The following is a 24,397-nucleotide window of genomic DNA, read 5'->3' as shown; positions in this document are numbered from 1 at the left end:
ACGGACTGTCTTCATAGCATGGAGGAAAAACAGTGAGCGTTACTGTCAGTATATACCTCTAATGAGCCTCTCAGCATTAAGGTAACCTGGTTAAGGTTGATTGTATGGGTGTGGTTTTAGCTGTGTGGCACTGAATCACTGGATCAGAGCTGGTCATAAGATGGCTCCCTCTGGTGTTCAGATTGAATTTAAACAACAACTGCAGGAACATGTACAGATGAGCAACAGGAGAACACCGTGAACGTGGTCTACAGTCATGGAAAAAATTATTAAGCCACCTGATTTTCTTCAGTTTCTTGTTCATTTTAATGCCTGGTACAACTAAAGGAACATTTGTTTGGACAAATATAATGATAACAACAAAAATAGCTCATAAGAATTTATTTTAAGAGTTGATATCTAGCCATTTTCCATGTTTTTCTTGATAATAACCAAAATCACTTCAGTTCTTGCATCAATATCAATGGCATTGTACTGACAAAAACAGTGCTTTCAGGCATTCCATGTTTTTTTTCCATCTGTTTCAGTCACATGATACACACAGGAGTTAGTACTTGATTGCATAACCGTTGTTTTTGATGGCTTTTGTTGGTCTAATCATTTTTTCTGACTGTATACAGGTAGTAAAGCACTACAGAAATGTTTGATAGGTATGAAATGACAGCTTTGGGGGAGGTTCTAGACTGATTTGATGTTGCTGCAAATCAAAACACATCCGAGGGGATATATTTTAGAAGACCAATGTTTCATCCCTCTGGTATAGTTTAAAAAATAGAAGCTTTTGTGCCTAAACTCACTGAAGCTCAGGTTTTTCCCACTGATATCCAAACCTGCTTTAAGAGATTTTTAGCCTATATATATCACAAAAATACTAACAGATGCTGCATAATAATGGATTTTTTACAGTTCTTGCCTTGCTGTTGATCAATGAACAGATATACACATGCAATCAAATACAATGTTTGAAAGTAAATCTGATAAATACTCCATATTTATCTTGTCTTTTTAAATTCCCATGAAAACTTTACTTCATTACACCAGATGATGCATGATGTTGTAAATAAGACAGCCAAACTATGTACAAGACATGGTTGTTTAATTGTTGATCCTCTCAGTACAGAAATATTAATCTTTTCTTTTTTTTTTTTTTTTAACATTCTTCTGTTATTCAAGTTGGCAGCATTACTTTAGTTTTCAGAAGTGGTATTAAAAGAAAATTCCACAAAGTCTAGTGGTGAAATCCACTTTTAGCTTCCTTCAGAAAAACAAACATACTTTTTTCTGTACAAGAACCTTTCAACAAATAAATAGCATCCGTTTAAATGTGGCACATTTGTTGACTGAACATTCAAACCAAGGAGAAAAAAATTAAAGTAGGTGGAAAAAATGCAAAAGATATGGAAACTTCTTTGTTCAGATAAAAAAAAAATTCTGAAGTAGCAGAATACAAGCACTAACGCCGTGTTAATCTTAAATGTTCTTATTTGTGCTTCAGTTGGTTACAAACTACACTGATTCGTCAAAAGTGTTTTTGTTGCTTGATTTTCTATGTAAAAAACCGAAATGAAACATGACTTTCCTTTTCTTGTTGTCGATTCTAAGACGTAGCTGCTGTAACTGAGCGACACTATTAAAAATCTATTCTGTTAAGATGTGCCATATACATTGGTTTACTCTTGAGAGATTACAAATCAAAGTTTTCCAATACTTCTCACAATTATTTAACTAAAAATAGCTTGATGTCAGATTTAAGGAAAAGTAGATCAAGCCTGTTGGTCAAATCCTCGTTCGCAATTAACAGCTTACATCTCATCAGTGGAAATGAAATATTTGCGCAAAATACAAAAACACAAGCTCAGATTTTTCTGCAAACCTCATCAACAAAACTGAACATACTCCACAGATCAAACCAAAAATGCAATTAACACACACACACACAAAAGGAAATCTACAAGCCACTGAAATAAACACACTAGAAAGACTGTTAAAAATGTGTAAAAAAAAAAAAAAAAAAAAAAAAATTAAATAAATAGACAATCAAAAGGACAAACTTAATATTTGGCAAGTATGCACAAAGTCAGTCTGTAAACAAAAACATAATCACATGGGGAGAAATCGCCCCAAATGACTCCTTTTATTCAGAGATCACTGGTCTGTTAGTGGAGGCAGTGGCTTGATCTTTCAGAAGGAGGTGCAATACTGTTTTTATATCCTTTCCACACTCAGCGTGTGAAGGTCACCATCTCCTCCACCTCCAGCTACAACTTGGCTAAATGACTAAGGGCCCTCTGTAGACTACCCAGGTGAATACTTGAAGACGGGGCCCATTTTATAGCGTGGACTTGATGCATGCAGAGATTATTTCCCTTCCTGTCTCTGTTACCCAGTAGTACAGAGGTGTGTTTGACTACCGGATCCTTGTGAAGAGGTTCAGCACAGACACCGACTCCTGCGACAGAGAAATAATAGATAGAAATGTGTGGTGTTAAAGCAATTGTACCTAAAGATTTAAGAGAAAAGACAGAAAGGGAATGATAAAAGGCCTTAAAAAGGTTGGAGAGTTTTAATACCTTTGTGGATCTCATCTTGCTAAAGACGTTCCAAAACCGAAGTGTTTCATCTCCTGCCCCCGTCACAATGGCTTCTCCATCAGGGGACATAGCCTGCACACAACTCAGAATTATACAGCGAACGTGCACTTGCAACAAGCATTTCCCACACATTGTTGTATGACTCTATGCAAAGACTTGTTTAATGTAATTGTGAAATCCCATTATTTTTTCTTTGACTACTGTTACACAGCAGCAAAATATGAAACCTTCCAAATGTGTGTGAAGTCTGTATACTGACCAGGTAGAGTACTCTGTAGGAATGTCCAGTAAGTTTGGCCACTTGAGTGAGGGAGGGATACTTCCACACCAGGATCTGGTTCTGGGAATACCCATGTGTGCTGACCTAGAAGAAAAACAGTGTTTTTTTCCACACATTTATATAGTGTCAAATTGAATTAATAATGTTTCCATGTCTCAGCTTGTATTTCAGGGAGTGTGTAGAATGTGTAGAATAACTCAGTTTAAAGCCTTGTAATATGAGAGCAGGACTTCTGAACACAATGTCAGATCAATCTTCTCATTTGACTCATTGACTACATACAAGCAGTTTCCTAAAACTAAGCTCCTTTCCTTCACTTTTCGCCCAGACTCACCAGTTCATTCGTGTGCTTGGACCAGGCCAGGTTGCAGACCTGGGAGCCGGTGTCTGTGCACTGCAGGGGTTGTCCTGTCAGAGTGTTCCAGAAGCGGATGCATCGGTCTGCAGTGCCACCTCCAGAGGCCAATAGGCCGTGTTGATGGGGAGACCAGGCGATAGCCTTCACTGCAGCTAAGTGCTCAGTGTACTGCTGCACTGGAAGTACGCTCGAGTGGTTCCACACAAGCAGCTACAAATAAAACAACAAAAAGGTTCATGCATTTCTGGTCATTCTTCATGTTAATATACAGGGTTCCAGATTTTGGTGATGCTCCCAATATGAATACAAAATAAGACTGAGTGATGACAGGTATTTGTTGGTGAATTTTTACTGTAGCTTTAAGTTCCTTTAATGCCTGAATATACAAATACATTTTTCACAGTGCAGTGGTGCACAGCTGGCTGGCTGGCATTGGTGGCTTATATTTTGTAGTCTTGTTCCACTGCAATCAATACACTTTTTTTTCAAAAGCACATTTTAAATGTAGCTTTAAAAAGGCAACGCTGATGTAAAACGATCAATCGCATCAATTGTATTCAAAACATTTTAAGGTCTAGAATTCAGATTATTGGATTTTAGGACATGCAGAAACCCTGACATACAAGTCCTGATACAAACAAAAAGCCTAAAGACATAAAAATGAAATTCCCTGTCTGCACACCTTGTTATCATTTCCCCCTGAGGCTAGCAACTGATGGTCTGTACTCCATTTGAGCCCACAGACTTCCTGTCTGTGTCCTTGTAGCCGTCGTTCTGACTGGAGAGGCGGGGCTCTGATGTCCCTCTGTAGGATCACCCTATCACGGCTCCCAGACGACAGCTGGTCTGCATTCCATGCCAACGCACCTGGCGGCAAAAAATGAAAGGCAGATCGAAGGGAGGATGATTCACCCAGCGTGAAGGAGAGATGGTGCAACACAGCTGTGTAAACATGAATGAAGGTAGTAATATTTTGCTCTTGTTGGCCTATCCGCCTCCATCTCTCCAACCACTCAACTCACCCACTCTGGCTGTGTGTCCTTCTAATACAGAAAGTTTCTTCCCTGCTGCTGCGTCCCAGATCTGTACATAGCCTTTATGGGTCCCCACTGCCACCAGGTTACCCTAAAATAGAAAACACAGGTTCAACATTACACTGTAACCTGGATCACATCTTTGATGATACAATATGTGTTCTTGTACTTTCCACTTTCAACACATTTCTACACAAGAGGATCTTTTCATCACCTCATTTTGACTTTTTATACAATTATACATTATAAACCTACCCTCTCTGACCAGCCCACTGAAGTTACTGAATCTCCTTCGACAGAAAGGTCACATAGGCGGGTCACCTAAAATGATCAACAAATTACATATTAGCAAAGATAAACAAACATACAAAATGTGGCTTAGATCAATCATAAGGCTGTTTTTAATAAGTCAACAAATCTGAAGGAACAACAAAACAATTAAACAGTAGCAATAAACAGATTAAGCCAATTAGTTTCAGCTCGGAAATTATACAGTCGTTGATGATGGTTAAAATTGGGTTTCTCAAGTAGAACTACTGGCTAAGTAGAAAAAAAATTGATTTTGTTTTTATTTATTTATTTTACCTTTATTTAACCAGGAAAACCTCACTGAGATTAAAAATCTTTTTTTCAAGAGTGTCCTGGCCAAGACGGGCAGCAGTACATTAAACAGTTACAGACACAGACTTCCATACGTAAAACGAACACATAAAAAGCACATAGACAAGTCACACCTTCCAAAGTCAACTTTGCAAAAAGTGCTCATGAAATGTAGACAAAGTGCATCGTTTGTGCTGTTTAGTTTAATGTTCAGTTCCAGATTTAGTTAGGTTTATTTATTATTACTGTTTATTACTATTTATTTGCTGAGATGTGACTGGGAGAAAACATTGGTTAAACAGTCAGCTTACTACTATGCCAAAAACAAACTAAAAAGTTGACAGATGTACTGTGATTACAGGATGCACTCAGCAACTCCTCATACACACCTGACTGGTACAGGCACTCCACAGGTAGACACAGGTACCCAGTCCAACACTGAGCACATTAAGGGAGGACCAGTCCACTAAGTTGAGGTAGAAGTCATCCTGAAGTTCTGGAGCATCTAGGACTTTAAAAGGAATTTTGGAAATTTTCCGTGTAGGTTTTCTTGGTGACCGCAACAGTTTCTGGCTGCAACACAAAACACAGTTCAATATGACAACACTCCTTTACTCAACTGACAAGATACCATTTAAAGAAAGAAGAAAACGTCACCTGTTACTACTGACAGGTGATAGGGAATACGGGGAGACGGTGTTTCCATCTTCCTCTGGCAGAGTCCTCTTTGTACTTACAGAATACTAAAACAACAAAACAACAATTAATGATGCCCGTAAAAATCCCTTACTTTAAACACATGCAGAGTTTGAACTGTGCTAATGTTTTTACACTAAAAAGGCTTCTTTTTGCAGGAGTAGATGGCTGCAGACGGCGGTCTTCTGACTGGGGGTCCTGGACTTTCTCGATGCCTGCTCCTAGCAGTTCATTTTTCAGCAGAGCTGAGTAAGCCAGACCATCCGCTGAAGACAGAGGAAGAGACAAAGGGGAAATCAAACCAAGGCTGTCAAAATGATTAAGTTCAAACATTGTGTTCCCTCTGCATTTTCTTAGCTCCCTAAAGATCAGAGAGAACTTTTGCTTTGCTTTGTTAAGTCCTTATCTACAGTTTCCATGAGCCTGTCCAGGCTTAGTAAACAAGAGAAGGTCAAATTATCAAGTGTGACTCAAACAGACAGAGATGCCTGTAGAAATAATCAAACTCATACCGAATGGACAGTTACAGCAGAGAAGGGCATTAGTGTCTTTCATGATACATTTTTCTCAATGATTACTTGGATTTCATAATACAGCTGCCTCTGTACAGAAGATACTCTCAGGTACTGCAGTGCTGTGCACAAAGAGTTATACTGTAAAGAGTCATACATATATATACAACATTATTTAACCATCAAGCAGTTAAACTGATAATGGCTGAACTACAAGAAAGCACAAAGGTTGTACCCTATAAATGTCTGCTTCAGTATTATAACAGGATGTTTAATGCTACTGGTGCCATTGAAGCAACAAAATATTAATATTATCATAAGACTGCAGTTCTCGACATGTTTTTTTGTTACACCACTCATGAGTTCATTACCTTTGTTGGTGTCTGTTGTGCCGTCTTTGGTTTTCCTATTTTGATTGTGCGACTTTTCAATTTCCTATGCCAGAAAATAAAGCAAATACATGGTTGTTTTAAATTAAATCTTGACGATAAATACATAAAAGCAATTTCACACAAGAAGAATGGTGAGGAATCTGGCTTTTAATTAATGAGTATTAATCAACACTGATAACACTACGATGACATTGTTCTTTTCGTTAGGATGGTAGTGATTTCCATGTAGTATTACTGCACGCTCACATTGATGCGGTGGAAGTTGACACTCCAGTTGGCTCCTGCCCGGGAGGGAATGAAGCGGTCGCCATGCTTGCTAGGGGAGGACAGGGGGGAGCTGGTGGGTGTCATAGCTCGCACTGCTCCTACAGCTTTCTACACAAGATGAGAGTAGAAAGCATTTTCTTACTGAGAGCAAAAAAAGAGATAAATTATATGGCAGATGGTCCATTTGTTTGAAGTGTTAACAACAAGAGGCACCATTCACAATCCGAGTCATTTGGCTGCTAAGGTCTTGTTTTCACTCAACACTGGTGACACTGTCAAAAAAAAAGAAAAGCGAATGGCCTGCCAAAGTCTCTATTCTTCTAACACATGGAGAGTAACATAACCTCTCCTAAGTCCACTTTGGGACAGGCTATTAGGACATGCTATAGGACAAAAAATGTACCCAATACAATAACACGCTTTCCCTTTGTTTTGTACCCTATTTTGTCACGTTAGTGGAAAATTTAGCTCAGGCTTTTACCCATTCTGCATCAATAATAATAATAATAATAATAATAAACATTCAAATCACAATAAATGCAATATGAGCCTGTGCAATTATAATTACACTAAAGGCTTCAGTTTAAAATGCCTGGATTTCACTTGACATATTTGCAGAAATGACAAAAACATTTTGTATAAATTCTAGTGTAAATTCGTATGTTATTAGTGAAAAAAATACAAATAAAAATGAGCAACTTCTGAATTTTCCTTGAAAGCCACTAAACTCAATCAAATACTGACATACTTAATATAAAACTTAGTTGGTGCTTGTATTGATTCCATCCATATTTTAAATGCTGTCATTTGAAACTGTGATACAAAGAATAAGAAAAAGAATTTTAAAAAGGATAGAATTTGTTCAAATGACAGTGTAGTATACTAAATACTCTCCATAAAGGCAGTAACTGGCTCTCAGTATATAGCACGAGATGGGTCAATTATCAACGCAGTATTTTTACTCTACAGGAAATATCGGTCCAATTTGAATGCAAGAAGGTCTTAACACAAAAAAAGTGTCTTTTATTTACTTACTATGGGGCTTGCATTCTCATTTTGAATGTTGATCTGCCTAAGCAGCCTGCATTCATAGTCCTGGTCCATGACGCCTGAAACAGAATATGATTGAACAACACATGAATTGATACCAAACCATAATGGCCTGAATGCACGTAACACATGACAGGAGCGTAACAGATACTCCTTTAATCACAACTTTGGTGGCTTTTAAAACAAGCCACTTTAACGTTAAAAATCACAACGTGATAGGTTTTGTAGAGAAATCTAAGAAACCATCTGATTTGGATTGATCAATTTATAAAGACAATGTGCATATATTATGTTATAGTTACTTAGCGTTAAAGAAATCCATCCATGTGATACCTAAACATCTGCTTCCACATAAACAGTGCGCCATCAAAAACATCTAGTTTGGCATACAGGTGAAGTATCTAATAACACACACCTGGTGGTTGAAGGAAATGACATTAGTTACAAACAAAAATGTACCCGATCAGCTGCGGTTGGGCAGATCTCTGCTAACAACAGCGATTAAGTCTGTTCTATCTTGATGAAAACGATCAGCCAATTCCCCTAGATCTATATTAACAGCACATTTTTTGAAATACTGAATAGTTTTAACAAGTAACCGGTGCTAAAATTCTCCCCGATCTGTAACTGTAATGCATATTTGGGTCAAAAACTAAGTAATCCAATCATTCATCATACAGAGCTATGCTAATGCTAGCTCAACTGGTTTAACCTACCGTCCCCAGCGCTAGCTATCAGGCTAATACATTAGCAACATTGTTTGTTCTAATCTACAGCTGAATTTACACGTACCGTAGCCCAATACACCCTTCCAGTTGTGCGTGGCTAAACGGTTTTCCTCGGTGTTGTCAAGTCCAGTTGAAAATATATAATTTGAGCGTGTTACTCTTAAAAGACAGCATACAAAACACAATTTATTTTTTTACTTTCGCCGAACGTTCAATTTGGGTTCGCTATGCACCACGGGAAGGACGTGACGTCACCGTTTTTTGAATCACAATTTGCGTTGCTAAGGAAACGTGTCACTGTGGCTGTGGTTATGAGCTGTCTGTTTATTCTACTACCATCCAAAGACAATGCCTTTCCTTAAGAGAAAACGTGTGTCATGTGAATTAAGATGACAGATACTGAGCCGTAGAAAACAGAGGAAGGCCATTCTGGGAAAGAGTGACATGATGTGTGGTGAGGTTCATGGTTGGTGAGGTACTGACTCTGTCTGAGTCAGAGCTACAAATATTTAAGGCCAAAAAACAGTTAACAGGTTATGTTTCATATCTCATATCAGCATTATTTACACGTACATACGTGACGCATATTTCATTTAGGGTCAAAATTGAACTTTCAATCAAATTATGTTGGATATGCAATCTTCCATTTTGAGATTAAGGCGGGCGAGAAGGTAAAATAACCAAATCGTTGGACTTGACTTGTAGCTCGCACAGTAGCAAGAAGAACCGATGGGCTCACAGGCACCCTCTGCCTCACCGAGTGCCTTTCTACTGTGGTTTTATTATTGATATGCCAGGCTGATAGGGCTGGGCGTATTGATCTAAATGTCGATAGTATTGATACCAACGTATCTGTATCAGATTGATACTAGCGTGATGAGATCAATACTTTTGTTGCAGTTTCTCGTTTATACGTCCAGCAAATTACTCGATTTTCCTCAGAGTTCATGCGAGCACAGCTTCTCTCCAAGTCTGTCTGTGCAAAAAGCGTGCCTCTCTCTCTCTCTCTCTGCTGCTCTCTCAGGCACACTTTACCCCCCCGGTCTGCCGGAGAGCAGAGGGTCAGAGCACTGACTGAGAGCAGCCTGCGATGGCGGAGAGAAAGAGAAGCGCTGTGTGGAGCTTATTCACTGCAGCTGAGAGAGAAACTGCCACATGTGGTTTGTGCAATAAAGTCATTTGCCACTGTGGTAACACCACAAATTTAAAAAGGGAATTATTTTATTATTTTTATACTGTTAAATTGTTTTATATTGTAGTTAGTTAATAAAAACATGTTTATTTGCCTAAAATCTTTGTCCTGTGTTTTATTATAATCAGCTAAGGCAAAATCACAAAATTAGTCAATGATCATGACAAGTAAAAAGCAACCGTATCGATGATGCTAGCCCTGTATTTACTCAGTATCGGACTGATACCAAAATTCCTTGTATCGCCCACCCTTACAGGCTGAACAAGTTACACACATACATTTTATACATTATCCAGACTGTGGAAAGTAAGGGTATATAATCAAAGTGTTTGAAACAATTTTATTGGTGATATACAGAGACAGCACCACACTTCAACTGCATGGGATAAGCACAGTTTGTGAGGGATAATGCAATCCAAGGTGAGGCAGAGCTCACTGCTGCTGCACCACATGCCTCTTCCCTGTATTTGAATGGGAGATGCGGAAATTCCACAATTTTGAATTGAAAAATTATCAAAATTATTGGAATCACACAGAAAATAAGTTTATAGTACAGATCAGCAGACAAATGCCAACATTTATTCTATTTTATTATTATTAGTTTATTGTTTTGTTTTTTTTCCTTTCATGGACTGCACGTCACTGTGACAGAGGCCATTTTTTGTTCTGCTGGCAAAAATCTGAAGCACACATGTAAACACAGGGTAGGAAATGTAGCAATAAAAAAATGGCACAACTACTTAGGAACATCTTTACAGATCCCCTTTGGTGTCATGTGAGAAAAAAAAATCCATGACCACAAGACAATTCACCTACGAGACTGCTGTATAGCATAGCACACTCATTTGATGTTCTTACCAACATGGAACACATTAATTTGATTTCATTTTATTTTCATCTTGGTATGAACTACCATGCTATACTTCGATTAAAGTAATGGCCACGCACTAACTCATGGCAATGAGTTACTTATCTCGTGGCCACTACACACACCAACTCTTGGCCACGCATTAATATTTTTTTCCTCACATCACCAAAGGGGCTCTGTTCATCTTCTCGACACTACAGAGAGGTTTTCTTCTTTTTCTGTATTGTTTTTTTTTGTTGTGTCAGTGCTAAAATATGCAATGTGTTATAGACCTACATGAAAGTGACTATAACCACTAGACTCTACTAACACTGAATAATGGAGATAAAAACTGCATATTCGTCCAAATATTTTTTATTAGCAAAAAAGATGACCTAAATAAGGATTGCAATGAAACAAATATAATCTAAACATGATGTAAGACCAGACTGAAGAAATCACATGTGCAAAAGTTTGAAAACAAACACATTCAATGACAATGTTCTTTCAGATACAGCTATGCCTTACTGATGATAATGTAATATTAAACACAGCATATAAAGAGTCTAGTTTCCAAATATGGTCCAAACATTACTCAAAGGAATCTGAATCTGAAAGTGCCAAAGAAAAAGGTACAGTAGGTTCAAGTCAGTCAGTCATTGAAATTTCTGTTAAAAGAAATGGCTAACACCCGGTTAAGCAATATGTGCAAAATGTAGTTAAAAAATACAAGAAAAAAATCTATATGCAGGATGATAAATATATAGGGATCTCTTAAAATATTCTTTTTCATAAGCAACAATGGCGTGAAATGTGGCTCAACTCAGCAGATCAGGGTTATCTTTTTTTATATCCAGACGGTAAAAACTACCTAAGATCCTCTAAATTAACTGGATATCTTACAATCATTACCTTTTTTGTGAGCAGTGTACATTTGCTTGATTGTGTCAAATGTTTAATTATCCTGAACTGATTCTCAGCAACGCTCATAGGGAACAGTCCTGAAAGTCACAGCTCAAACTGTACAGCACAAATACTATGAGACTCACATCACATCTTTTAAAGACAGAGCATGTCTAGTAGAAAAAATACTATAAAACATATTTTATATGTAGAATAAACAAGTCCAGGCTGAAGTCAAATATGAAAATGGAAAGATAAATGGCATGAAAAATACCCCTGAACCAAAACATAACATAGTACAGTGTTGAGTTTTGACTGGAAATAACAGATTTAAGAACATCACATCTGTGAAAAACCTGTCCGCACACACTAAATACATTCAGAGGACTGAGATGTAAAAAGCTCATGAGGTGCGTGATCCAGTGAGGAGTGATTGCTGGAATGGCTGGGTGAACTTAAATGAAAGTGAAGTACATTTGGACACAGGACACCATTTACAGAGAGGAGGTATCTCGAGGCATGAGCTGCAGGCCGTTGCTGACCTGAAAGCGAGTTTCGTCAGATATACCGTACTGCTCCAATGGATCCTGTGGAGGTAGAAGAAAGTGAGTAAATACTGAAACACAACAGAAGCTCTGTGTGTACAAGGCAAAATGACACTTATTAAAACAATGTCATGTTTCATTTTAAAGGGCAAACTCACCCAATTTACAAATAGGGATAGAAATAAACACAAAAACATATTTTATCACCTTTTCCCTGGTGGTGCCTTGTCATACAGAAAGTTTAGGTTTATTTAAAATTTTATGATCCTAACTGTTTAAACTTCTGCCGCCAGCAAAATACATCCAACAAATCTATCTGACCAGTGTATGAATGGTACAAATGTGTGGATATGGATGAAAAGAAAATTGTTTCTGGAAAAATGTACTGGTTTTAATTTTAAGCCTGAGAGTCAAAACCTTTCAAAATAAAACTTAAACAATCTATCTTTTGCATTTGAAATTTATAAGAGTGTGTTATTCAGTAAATCGCGGCATTGAATTATTTTCACACTGTCATCCTGCTAGAGGGAAGAACTGTCCGTGTGGCATTTCAGGTGTGACAGCTGCTGTATTGGGTCTCACCTTGCCAGTGAGCCTGTGGATTTCAGTTCGATAGAATATAAGGTTCTTCCTCATGAACTCGTAACTGCAAGACAAGAGATGACAAATTGATTTGACATTTGAGGAGAAAAATGTCCTAATAAAACCAATTAGGATTTATTCTGCGACAGTGAGAACACCAGACAAGCAGATCACTCAGCCAGCAATATCATGAAATGAGTCTTACCTGGCCTTGATAATAGAATCTATCCATTCTCCACACTGCTCCTCAGAGTCACACTCAAACAGATATTTCCTCTCTGCTTCATCCAGGAAAACTACAGATTGGTAAATAAAGAATCACTCACTTTCATTACATTAACAACATTAATGTGGCTTCTGGTATTTTGCTGCTTGATCTGACAAAACACAAACATGCAAATTTGGTCATCCCACTTCTTTGACACACCTTAAAATCAATCAAAAGGTAACAATATGCATGTTACTAGAATATTTCCTGTTGGGGAAGTCTCTTTGAAAATATGGGCTAACCACAGAACCTTACACCGCATCACTGAAATGCTACACATCGCTTGGAAAAACTAACACTACTTGTTAATCTTGTGAAACCTTGTTAGAAAATTGTGTCAATACAGCAGAGCACACACAAACTATCATTTAAACAGAAAACACTTGAGACTTTTGGGCATAGCAGTCTGCGATGAAGTTTAGTTATAAACACAAAAGTGTCAAGCTCAAAAAGAATAATTGTGTATTCTGAATAATTGTGTATTCTGAACATGACACATTATCAATAAAAATATGGGTGAAAATTCATAGTTCTTTAAAGTGCAGTGATAGTGTATTTTTAAAGGCTGGTGCAATAAGAGACGAAATAGAAAAGCAACACCGTTAGAAATCACTTTTCTTTTTTTTTTTATATATAAATACTTGCATAACTGAATCAAGCAGTAAATGAATTTGAATCATTTAACTTCAAATTCAAAGCATTTAATCGTTAAATGTGGAGCTGAACAATGAAAATATAGGCTACTGTACAGGGTGGGGAAGCAAAATTTACAATATTTTGAGGCAGGGATTGAAAGACAGTGCATGACCAATTAGTTTATTGAAAGTCATGAGAATTTATTTGCCACAAGAAAATTGATATCATAGAAAATGCTTTTATTCTATGTGTCCTCCTTCTTTCTCAATAACTGCTTTCACATGCTTCCTGAAATTTGCGCAAGTGTTCCTCAAATATTCGGGTGACAACTTCTCCCATTCTTCTTTAATAGTATCTTCCAGACTTTCTCGTAATAGTTTTGCTCATAGTCATTCTCTTCTTTACATTATAAACAGTCTTTATGGACACACCAACTATTTTTGAAATCTCCTTTGGTGTGACGAGTGCATTCAGCAAATCACACACTCTTTGACGTTTGCTTTCCTGATTACTTATATGGGCAAAAGTTTCTGAAAAGGTATGGATAATAGTGTTAGGTATGATTATGACATCAATATATGTTTGGTTTCAAAACAATTGACGTAGTGCCTGCTGAGAAAAAAACAACTAAATGTTCATTGTGAATTTTGCTTCCCCACCCTGTATGTGTGGTTTTTGGTCAATATTTTCCCAACTACTACCGCTGTAGCCAAGCTCTGCCGATATCAACAGTATGTAAAATGTCTTAACAGCATCTAACTCACACCAATCAAAACACAGCACTGCAGAACAAAGAAATGCTTATTCTAGACAGAAAAAAGCATTCATCCTTTATTTATCCAGTATGGCACCAACACAAGATCTCTTTTTCCAGTGAATTGTAGTCAAAATGGCAGCAACAAACAATTTTACATTAAAAAAAGTCACCTATTAAATCCGATAAACACATAAAAAGTAACATAAAAAAGATAGTAAGACATAAGAAAGCACAAAAGAGGCATATAAGCCATTCAAGAACTATCCATAAGTGATACCCCTCTACAACGTGGTGTAAAACAGTGAGTTGTAGTTACAGTTTTACTACAGAGTCTAAAGAATGTGGAGTCAGCTTGACATACTAGGTAAATGCATAGACTACTTCAAGGCCAACTGCTGCTGACACAGAGCTTTAAGAATCAAGGTGAATATTTTTCTTTTAATTCAGAGTAAAATTGTTATGAATGAATGAAACATGGGGATTTTTCAACTCACCAATAGAGAAAGTCTGGCTGTCTTCCTTCTCCACTCGACACTGCTCCAACAGCAAAGCTCCAATTGGCTGACAAATGAATAATCACAACATTTTGACTCAGCGTTTTCCTTCACAGCAGACTGATTCATTTTATCACGAGATACAGTGTTTATGGGAAATGTAAGGCACTTGAATGCAGTAGACACAGGTGTTATTGTATGGGATGGACTCACCTCCTCCTCATCAGTCCGGAAATAGAAGAGGAAGTTAACGACAAGTTTCACCAGCCTCTTCTTTAGAACTGTGCGATAATAAAAGGGAAGTGGAAGCAAATTATAACAAATACTAAATATGTCATCACTGTTTATCAGGGCTGGTCCAGACAGTAGCTTTTGGCCAGATGATATGAGAAACGGAAGTAAGAGAAGTGAAAGCTGGGTTGTTAAAAAAAATAAATAAATAAATAAATTTAAAAAAAAAGTTACCGTCTCCTTTCTTGGGTCCTCGCATCCCCAGTTCAGCTGCCATCTCTGAGGGCTGTCGGCTCAGGGACACCAGCTCCTTTTCGTTAAAACGCATCGCGGTCAGTGACGCAGACACACAGGTTACAGACAGGCACAGTCAGTTTGGCTACAGCTCCGCAGACTCCCAGACCGAAAACATCCTAATGGAGTCAGGTAACAGCAGGAAGGAACCGCAGCGGCGTTGGTTCAACTCTTGAATTTAGGTTCGTATATAACTATATGATGTTACGCGATAAACAAAAGGTGTAGATGGTAATTTCTACGGTCGCTCTAACACACTGCTGTAGGACTTCTCCATGCTACTCATACACATCACCCTCCAAAGCTAACAGGACACACCCCACCCTCACTGATAATAGTACGGAAGCCGATAAGAGACAAACAAGGCGAAAAAGTGTAAAGAAAGAACAATGAGATTATAATATGAACAGTTATAAGTTTTACATTTTGCTTCGTATTTGTCTTGCATCTTGTGACATATTTATTTACTTATTTTGGTCTGGTATAATGTTTTTGCATCATTTCGTCAGGTATATATTTACCTATGTTTTGTACTTTCTGGACATGTAGTTTTGCACTTGGTTTTGTATTCATTTTGCACTGTCTTTGGATGTATTTAGTTTGGTTTGTCTGACTTTATACAGTATGATTTTATAGCTAGTTGTGTATGGCTAACCATTAAGGCTATTATTATTTAGAAGGGGGCAGGAAATATAAGATTTTCTCGTCCTGCTCCTTTTCGAGCATGGCTGTGTACATGTTTGTTTACTTGATGATTATTGAACGTTTACTGATGAAATGCACAACCATGAACAAAATGAATGAATGAATGAATGAATGAACTGAAACTTCAAAACACTTTGTGACGGAAGAAGGGCATTTTTTTTTTTTTTTGCTATTTCGGAAAGTACCATCTCCACACTGTGAAAATTGTGTATTTTTTTATTTATTTATTTTTTAATAAAGCTTTCTCTTAAGTTTAGTGGTGTAAAATATACAGTTGAATAAAACGCAAACTTGAAAGTTGTTCATAGTGGCCTAGTTGAGTAACAAATGGAAACTGAAAAGTAGCCAAAGCAAAGTGCACAATGGCAGAACGGGTCTATACAAATAAACGCAATGAATACACATCTCAAAGAATATGTTTCACATTATTGTCTACCTGACAGGTTCCCTCAGATAAAGTTGCTGTGATTGTTGTCCATGAGGTGGCGGTAATGTACTCCCAACGTGTACTAACCGAAGAAGAAGTCACTTGGGCGATGGGCATGCGCGGAGCGACCAAAGTTGGCGTGAGCTGAACGTTGTGATATTGGTGAGTGTTTTGAGGAAATAAAAGTTTTAAAGTGAAGTCTGTAGACATATTTATCATTTTCGGTGTTGTAGTTCGAATGTTTTATCATATTTACACAGCTAGATACATTTAATTAGTGGTTTGATCCTTCAGAGTCGGTAAAGCCATTCATTACTAGCCGTTAGCTTAGCATGAAGCTAGCAGGTTTTACGTTACTCTTACGCTACAGTGGCCGTTTACAGGCTTTGTTTTGAGTTTCCTTGTGACGAAACACTCTAAATTCATGGCTGTGAAAAACTGTGTCATGTTATGCATATTCTCAAGTATTTCGTCAAATAACGAACGTGGTGTCTTGATACCTAACATCCAGCAATTAGACCAAGCCTGCAGGTTATTTTTCAGTGTTAAACATAAAACCTGTTCACCAGGGTGAGAGATTTTTGTGCAATGTATATATTAAAAAACATTTTCTGCATCGACAGGGTGACAGCTCCGTTGGTTTTACGCCTTAGATTCCATGTAATGCAGCCATTGTAGTACCTGTATTCAGGGGAAAGGGTTCTAAATATCTGAACGAGTATGTACGAAATCCACAACGTGTACTGTATTACTGTAGCAACACTAATTAATAGAAAAAGTAAAACAGATGTGTTAAATGATATGTCGAACAGAGATATAGGATATCTATTTACGTGAAAATATTTCCATGTCAAAATCTATTCAAACCATTGACCACGAAAGTTTATGCATCATACAACATAAGTAGCTCTCACAAATCTGTTGTACTTCACCTCAGTTAACGCTATTGTATTGTTGTGACTTAAGTAATGGTTTGAATTTCCATCCTCAACAGTTGTATGCTTTATTTACACACCTTGGTAATCAAGAGGAGCTTTCCTGTCTTGACCGTTTGACATCTCGCAAAGATGGATTTCCAGCATCGAGCTGGTGGGAAGACGGGGAGTGGTGGGGTGGCATCTGCATCTGAGAGTAATCGTGACAGGCGAGAGCGGCTACGCCAGCTGGCTCTGGAGACTATTGACATAAATAAAGACCCCTATTTTATGAAGAATCATTTAGGTTCGTATGAGTGCAAACTTTGTCTGACGCTTCATAACAATGAGGTAAGTACCAGACTGACAAGATTCTAAGATTAAGTTGAAATTGGCTAAAATTGTTACACAACTTATTTACAATTTTTACCTTCTTATTACAGGGAAGCTACTTGGCTCACACACAAGGAAAGAAACATCAGACCAATTTGTAAGTAAAAAGTCTTTGTAGTATCAAATTACTGTCTTTTCCTTTCTTTTGTTTGCAATTTAATTGCAATTTAAGAGGTAATAAATTGCAACAACAGTTAAAAGAAACTTTTTGTTTTAGAGCGAGGAGAGCTGCCAAAGAGGCAAAAGAGGCTCCTGCTCAGCCAGCTCCAGCAAAAGTGAAAGTGGAGGTCAAGAAGTTTGTCAAAATTGGTCGACCGGGATATAAAGGTATGGTTCATTCTCTCCCTGTCATTATACCTTCAAGTTGATATTGATAAATTAACTCGAGTTGCATGGTATTTTAATATATGTTGTGTGTCTTCATCACAGTAACCAAACAGAGGGACCCAGAAACTGGACAGCAGTCTTTACTGTTCCAGGTTAGTATATTTAAGGGAAACTTTTTTTTTTTTGGGGGGGGGGGGGGGGGGGGGGGGGGGGGGTTGTCCAAATCAAATTTAAATTAAAGCCCATTTTATGAGACTCACATTTATTCAGTTTGTTCAAATTATTATGCTCGCCAGCTGGAGCAGCTGTAGGCACATCCCACTGTTTATTTGCATCTCCTCTTTATGGAGGAACTTGCAAACGTGTGATTCAGAGCAGAGCAGATGCTGTTGTTAAGTTTGGCTAAGTTTGCTCCACAGTCTGCCAGACCAAAGAAGAAGTTCACATAACTGCAGCTTTTGAGAGACTGCAGGAAAAACTTTTTGGCCGGTTGAATGAAGAAGCCGTAAACTTTAATCATTTCCTCTGTATAGTATTGTGTGGGCACTGAAAAGACAGTGAAGGAGCTGTATGTCTTTTTCTGTCGGTCAGATTGACTACCCAGAGATTGCTGAAGGTATTGGGCCGAGGCATCGTTTCATGTCTGCTTATGAACAGCGCATTGAGCCTCCTGACCGTCGCTGGCAGTACCTGCTGCTGGCTGCAGAACCATATGAGACGATCGCCTTCAAAGTGAGTAGGAGCTTTACCTCAGTTTGTTTCACCTGAACTTTTTGAAATGTTTTTTTTTTCTTGCACACACTAAACAAACCTTTCCAACTGTAGGTACCAAGTAGAGAAATTGATAAAGCAGAAAACCGCTTTTGGACACACTGGAACAGAGACACGAAACAGGTACTGTCGAACTCAGTTTAGTTCAATGTGCTTTAGTAGCGTGAATGTCATTCATGTCAACAGAAAATACTGTAAGTTGCAATAATGAGACTAAAACACTCAAGCATTTTTTCCCTACAAATCCAGTCGAGTATTTTATATTGAGAGAATCAAGAAATTGGTTTAACTCAACTTTGTTGTCTTTGTTTCCAGTTCTTCCTGCAGTTCCACTTCAAAATGGAGAAAGCCATACCCCAGTCCAGTGGTCCAGCTCCCCCAGCAGGGGTGAAGCGCCCCCCTCCTCTTATGAGTGGGGTTGGACCTCGCCCACCAAATGAGAGTCTGCCCCCTCCTCCTCCAGGAGGGATGGCTGTTCCCCCTCTCCCTCCTGGTACCCCAGGTGCCCCCCAGATACCTCCTCAGATGGCTATGCCCCCAATGCCAATGAGACCTCCCCCTCCTGAGGGCATGCCAATGTCCAATAACTGATCCTCTACAGAGGGTTGGCTTTTATCATGCGAACACTGCTTGATCTTCAGTGTCCATATTAAGTAGATTTTTATACAATGTTTCTGGTCCTTGTAAATGTGTAGAGCAGCCTGTTGTAACACCATTTTTTTTGTATAAATACTTTGATTCTGGATATGGAGCTGTGTTAAAAGAAAAAAAAAAGTTCAACTTTTAAGATTTTGTTTTTGTAATAAATTCTGTGTATAAAGACATTTTACCTCAGTAAATCTTTCCTTCACAACACAGAAGATTTATGATCGAGCCGGTAATCTCATGAACGGGTCACAGTTTAGGAAGTGTTTTTAGTTCAGTCCATCTAAGATGACCAGAGGGTTAAATAAGTCAATTATCATTGCTCACCATGTTTAGCCCCTTCGCTATGATTGACGGTGCAACACTTATACAACAATAATTCAGCAACAAAACAAGTGACAGCAGTGAGGCAGCATTTTAATTTTTATGCGAACAAGTTTAGTGATGAATTACATTTCCAAAACATAGTTGTTTCCCTCTGGCTGAGTGAACAAAAGCTGCACTGTGCTCAGTCATTTAATTTTAAGTACATATATTGTCAGTATTGACAAAGAGCTACAGCAGAAAATCTTTTGGAATTCAGTACATTTTAATAAATGATGCAACATACTGTAGTTGGGTTTAGGGCTATTGCAAGTCTTGGTGCTTATTGTGTGGTTCACTTTTATCTAAATTGTACCAACAGCAGATGCCAGGGTGAAATAAACTGATCACTGTTCTGAACTACTTCTCATTTGGTGCTTTCAAGCATAGACTTTGGGTGATATGACACTTCCGTACAAATTTTGCCTGTATGGAAGTGTCACCCCAAATCTTTACTCAAATACCAAGCATCCCCTTCACTGACTACCTCTGTCACAGTTGTCTGGTATATTTGTTTTTACTGAAGGATTCCCACCAGTGCAGAAATGTGACCAGTTTCAATTTGGTGTCATATGACTTCCATTACATCTGTACATACTGAGGGTCTATTGCAAATAATTAGGCCTGTATCTGATTTATGACCACATATGAAAATGGTCCAAATAAGAATTGAAAAGTCTTTTCTGCTGTTTGTACTGTTACAATAAAAAAAACCATCTGAGTCACATATGAACCAGTAAATCAGTAGGGGCCACTCATGGCTTTAGTTTGAACAAAGCCTACTTTACAAACTGGAGACAGAATCATCATCTCATACTTTCTGAGCCTTTTTTCCCTCCAACTTCTTGTTCTTCTTGGACTCTTTCTGCTCATTTTCTTCACCTTCATTTTCATTATTTCCTGCTTCTTCAAGTTCCTCCTTTTTTGTTCTCTTTTTATCTTTGCTGATTTCTTCATCTGTAGTTTTCTTGCCTCTCCTGTCTCGTGATTTCCCAGCTCTTTTCTTCATAAGTGTCTTGTCTGGCAGCGGTTTGTTTCTGAGACCTCTCAGTCCTTTTGCTTTCTTTGACTCCCCTTTTATTACTTCACCATCATTCTCCTCCTCCTCCTCCTCCTCATCATCTTCATCATCAAGGTCTGGCAGCCACCAAAACATGACTTCCCATAGTGATGTCTCAGGCTAAAAAAGTGAAGTACAATGTGTGGTTAATGTTTACTGGTTAATTTTAGGAAGAGAGAGTTATTCCTTTACTGCTTTACCTCTGGTAAATATGCTCTACGTCGCAATGAGCCTGAATTTCTCACTGTCAGTCCAACATCTTCCTCTTCCTCCTCTGCTGCCCCTTGACCACGCAAGGTTTCTGTATGTTGAAATGATAAAATCAAGACAAGTATACAACTTCACTCTTTATAATCAACTTTGACATGTATAGGTTTACTCACCATGAAGTTTCTGAAACCCTGAGGTGAGCACCAGGATAGTAATGGCTACAAACAGACAGCGGTTCAGAGTAACGTTCTCCCATGGTGTTTCAGTCTGGCTCACATTCTGGACAGTAAAACTTTTATGCAATGATGCTAAAGGAAAGACATAAAAAAAGGAAGAAGTGGGGTGTTTGCATTAAGTATTCAGAAAATGATGAAAGAAATAGAGAAGTCAGAATACAGGTGTAGCTCACTTGTCTTGGTGAAGGTAGGTTCTCTTGGTAAAGTCTTTGTTTCTGCCCTTATTTGTAGAGGAACTGTAGCTATTTCCTATTGGAGATGTACAAGGAACACATCAAATTGCTTAAAAAATAAGTGTGAGTGTAGTAAGAGTGCCATGTGTTGGTTATACTCTAACTAACCTCCCTGATTTTCCTGGTGCTGTACATTTCTGGAACAGACAGATGGAGATTTACTGATGGGCAATATCATAAAACATAAACAGCAAATAAAACCCCAAAACAAACATGTCCACAATCTGGATTTTGTTCGTCTACATTTTTAAAGCATATTTGCTGTTTCCTCTTTGCTAAAGATGCTTTATATCTGAAGTCATTAACCTTTAATGCACAAAAACCTTCTTATGTCAGATAAAACCCTGTCAAGAAAACGTCCACCCACAGGGTCCAAGATTCTACAGCTTTGTCACAAAAGAGTATTTTTGGCTTCTTTAGTGGGAGTGGGATCTATTGACCCTACTGCTAGGTGAGATGAACCAACCGTCTATCCAGCTCATCTGAGGTGCATTATCACCATGTTGCCTTTGAACCACGGATCATGTTTCAGTGGCTCTCAGTGCTCCTGCCTCTAAGTATTTATAGAGTTGTACAAAATATGTACAAAGACTGAAGGATGTAACTTTACAAACAGGCTAAGCGCAGTCTGTGTGTGTTTTTGTGTGTATTTGTGCGTCGCCACCTGGTCTGCGGATCTGTCGAACAGGCTTCTGTGGAGGAGGATCTGCTCTTTGTGGCCCTAACTCCTCCTCAAATGTCTCATAGCTTTCCTCCATCCTTATCCTGAGAGAGAGAAGGATGTGGATGGAAATTGTTCAAAATGGAGCAGGCTTAAGAATTTCTTGGTAGATTTCGATATGTACATGATACACAAAAATGAGTTTGGATGCTCTGGTAAATGTTGTGGGTTGTTACTGTCTCGATTAAGCAAATCACAAGACAATTTTAACTGTACACATAATATTTCTATATTCATAATTTCTGTGTTTAAAAAAAAAAAAAAAAAAAAGCTGTTTCCACTGTCCAAATCAGTGTCTGGATGCCCAAAACGATGCAAGGAAAAGGTTAACTTTTCTAGTTTATAAATCAGTCTGAAACACTTTCATGACCTTCACATTTACAGATGAATGCTGAGAGTCCCTTATGCCTTACATGACATTTCTAAACGGCATTGAGCTAATGTCCCAGTGGTTCTATAAATAGATGAAGCAATGTCAATGGAGAGAGATGGATTTATACTGCATAGAAATATACAGAAAAGTTTGATGTTACTATTGTATGGCTGATTAACCTCTTCGGTAATGAACCTAACATCTGATCCCAGTTAACACTGAAACAAAGACCTACCTGCCTCGACATTTGGGCTCCCCTGGGCAGCTTTGGGAAACCTTTGTCAGAGCCGTTGTTCCTGTGCAGAGATAGAAACAGAGTCACCCTCTGAACAGTCTGACAGCCAAGCACAGGTGCTTGAGAATGAAAAAACAAAAAGCATTGAGTGTCAGTCAGAGGCGTTGACGGAGCCAGGGTTGACATTACCAGCTGTCAAATCCTAAAGCGAGAATGGGAGGGGAGACAAGTTGAACCAAGTTTTGCTTAAGATCCAGTCTGTTAAAAAATCCAATGCATGTTTGTATCAAAACTATAGTAATGTACAGGCTGTACAGATTCATACCAATTTAATCAAATAATAATGATCTATTTTGGTCTCTTTTTATCAGATAGCTGAATTGTATAATTGGTGCCACCAGTGGAATGAGATGTTTTGACTGCCTTCCATTCTTTCTTGACAGTAGTTAACCAGCAGAGGGCGCCACTGCACTTACAAACTGCTACTTGGGATTCCAAAGATAAAGACTGTATATATTCTAACACACCAGTTATCAAATAGATTAACACAACAGCTCACACATTTCCCCCTTCAAATATCAAATACTTTTACACACATACAACCATTCTGTTGTTTTGAACAGATTATATTCTGTCAATGTTGCAGTGCTTCTTCATCTGCGTTGTTTTTTCTGTCTATGAGATGAGGGGAGTACTGTATGCATTTTAATCTTGTGAGTGTTTGTTGTGAAGCTCTGAGGACAATCCATCTCTGCATATGATATACAGGCCACTAATAAAAGGCTGTGTAAACAGATGTAAAGATGATTGGGTTACATCAAGGTGAGGTGGTAGACAGCCACCTTTATGTGGGAGGAGAGATGAAGTGTTGGTAAACAGACTTGTGGCGATGTTGATGACTCATACCTTTGCTGGTACTCTGCCCAATTCCAGCTGAATCACACATTGCTGTACCCGTCAGTCATCACTTTGAATTGGGTATAAGCTCTGTAACCTCTGCTCTGGGTAGATGGAACTAAAGGATGGCTGGGGGTCTCAAACGGTCCCCACAGTCACATCATATGACACAGTGTAGACAGACTGAATCATCTGTGACTACTGGTGCTGGAAATTAAAAGTAAACATGTCAGGAAAGTTTTTATTAACATCATTTCCCAAGATCATGATTATTGTTATTAAAGTTATTTCTGGTCTCTAAATCAGAGTAAAAAAAATAGTCATTAAAATTCATGTTATTTACACAATATAAATCAATATAAACAAACACTACTAGCAATCTATCTAACCGTTGTCCAAGAAGCCGGAAAAAAAATTTTTTATTTCTTGTGAGTCTGACAATGTGATTTATTTTTTATAGCTAAAGTGTAACTGGAAATCTGAAAATAAAATTATTCCAACTTTATGGGCAACAGCGCACAACACAACTTTTTTCAACCTTATCTTCTGAAACACATTTTCAATGAATTTACAGGTGACCCTGGATTTTTTGTGAAGCAAAAACATTTCAGCTCATGTATAGAAAATAAC

The 24,397-nt window shown here is 38.1% G+C and overlaps 4 protein-coding genes across 10 annotated transcripts; 1 reads left to right on the top strand and 3 right to left on the bottom strand.

Annotated features, from left to right (window-relative positions):
- Positions 1-1,062: 1,062 nt before the first annotated feature.
- On the bottom strand, positions 1,063-8,756 carry LOC115437763 (fizzy-related protein homolog). Of its 3 annotated transcripts, none has more exons than XM_030161096.1 (14): positions 8,573-8,756; positions 7,766-7,839; positions 6,710-6,838; positions 6,443-6,506; positions 5,695-5,825; positions 5,521-5,606; positions 5,253-5,436; positions 4,519-4,584; positions 4,252-4,354; positions 3,912-4,096; positions 3,206-3,439; positions 2,851-2,955; positions 2,571-2,663; positions 1,063-2,449 (listed from the first exon to the last, which is right to left on the bottom strand). In XM_030161096.1, the coding sequence occupies exons 2-14, from the start codon at positions 7,832-7,834 to the stop codon at positions 2,408-2,410; spliced, it is 1,491 nt and encodes a 496-aa protein (XP_030016956.1). In that variant the 5' UTR covers positions 7,835-7,839; positions 8,573-8,756; the 3' UTR covers positions 1,063-2,407. The 3 variants fall into 3 exon arrangements, with proteins under 3 accessions (XP_030016956.1, XP_030016957.1, XP_030016958.1); XM_030161097.1 differs by having other exon boundaries at positions 7,766-7,840; positions 8,579-8,756; XM_030161098.1 differs by lacking the exon at positions 6,710-6,838.
- A 2,038-nt stretch (positions 8,757-10,794) lies between these two features.
- On the bottom strand, positions 10,795-15,579 carry plekhj1 (pleckstrin homology domain containing, family J member 1). Its single transcript, XM_030160776.1, has 6 exons — positions 15,198-15,579; positions 14,946-15,013; positions 14,733-14,799; positions 12,783-12,873; positions 12,578-12,641; positions 10,795-12,037 (listed from the first exon to the last, which is right to left on the bottom strand). The coding sequence occupies exons 1-6, from the start codon at positions 15,289-15,291 to the stop codon at positions 11,945-11,947; spliced, it is 477 nt and encodes a 158-aa protein (XP_030016636.1). The 5' UTR covers positions 15,292-15,579; the 3' UTR covers positions 10,795-11,944.
- An 842-nt stretch (positions 15,580-16,421) lies between these two features.
- Positions 16,422-19,618, top strand: sf3a2 (splicing factor 3a, subunit 2). 4 transcript variants are annotated; one of them, XM_030160771.1, is made up of 8 exons: positions 16,422-16,551; positions 17,384-17,654; positions 17,747-17,793; positions 17,914-18,023; positions 18,126-18,175; positions 18,615-18,755; positions 18,849-18,917; positions 19,110-19,618. In XM_030160771.1, the coding sequence occupies exons 2-8, from the start codon at positions 17,457-17,459 to the stop codon at positions 19,383-19,385; spliced, it is 891 nt and encodes a 296-aa protein (XP_030016631.1). In that variant the 5' UTR covers positions 16,422-16,551; positions 17,384-17,456; the 3' UTR covers positions 19,386-19,618. The 4 variants fall into 4 exon arrangements, with proteins under 4 accessions (XP_030016631.1, XP_030016630.1, XP_030016633.1 ...); XM_030160770.1 differs by having other exon boundaries at positions 16,444-16,551; positions 17,409-17,654; XM_030160773.1 differs by having other exon boundaries at positions 16,513-16,555; positions 17,413-17,654.
- Positions 19,619-19,835: 217 nt separating this feature from the next.
- On the bottom strand, positions 19,836-22,990 carry LOC115437542 (junctional sarcoplasmic reticulum protein 1). 2 transcript variants are annotated; one of them, XM_030160775.1, is made up of 7 exons: positions 22,871-22,990; positions 22,206-22,300; positions 21,650-21,678; positions 21,482-21,557; positions 21,246-21,380; positions 21,063-21,163; positions 19,836-20,982 (listed from the first exon to the last, which is right to left on the bottom strand). In XM_030160775.1, the coding sequence occupies exons 2-7, from the start codon at positions 22,297-22,299 to the stop codon at positions 20,614-20,616; spliced, it is 804 nt and encodes a 267-aa protein (XP_030016635.1). In that variant the 5' UTR covers position 22,300; positions 22,871-22,990; the 3' UTR covers positions 19,836-20,613. The 2 variants fall into 2 exon arrangements, with proteins under 2 accessions (XP_030016635.1, XP_030016634.1); XM_030160774.1 differs by having other exon boundaries at positions 22,206-22,306; positions 22,871-22,979.
- Between the last annotated feature and the right edge of the window lie 1,407 nt (positions 22,991-24,397).

This window comes from Sphaeramia orbicularis, chromosome 17 (assembly GCF_902148855.1).
Source record: "Sphaeramia orbicularis chromosome 17, fSphaOr1.1, whole genome shotgun sequence".
Lineage (NCBI taxonomy): Eukaryota > Metazoa > Chordata > Actinopteri > Kurtiformes > Apogonidae > Sphaeramia > Sphaeramia orbicularis.
The sequence above is the reverse complement of the archived record's forward strand: the minus strand, read 5'-3'. Positions and strand labels throughout refer to the sequence as shown.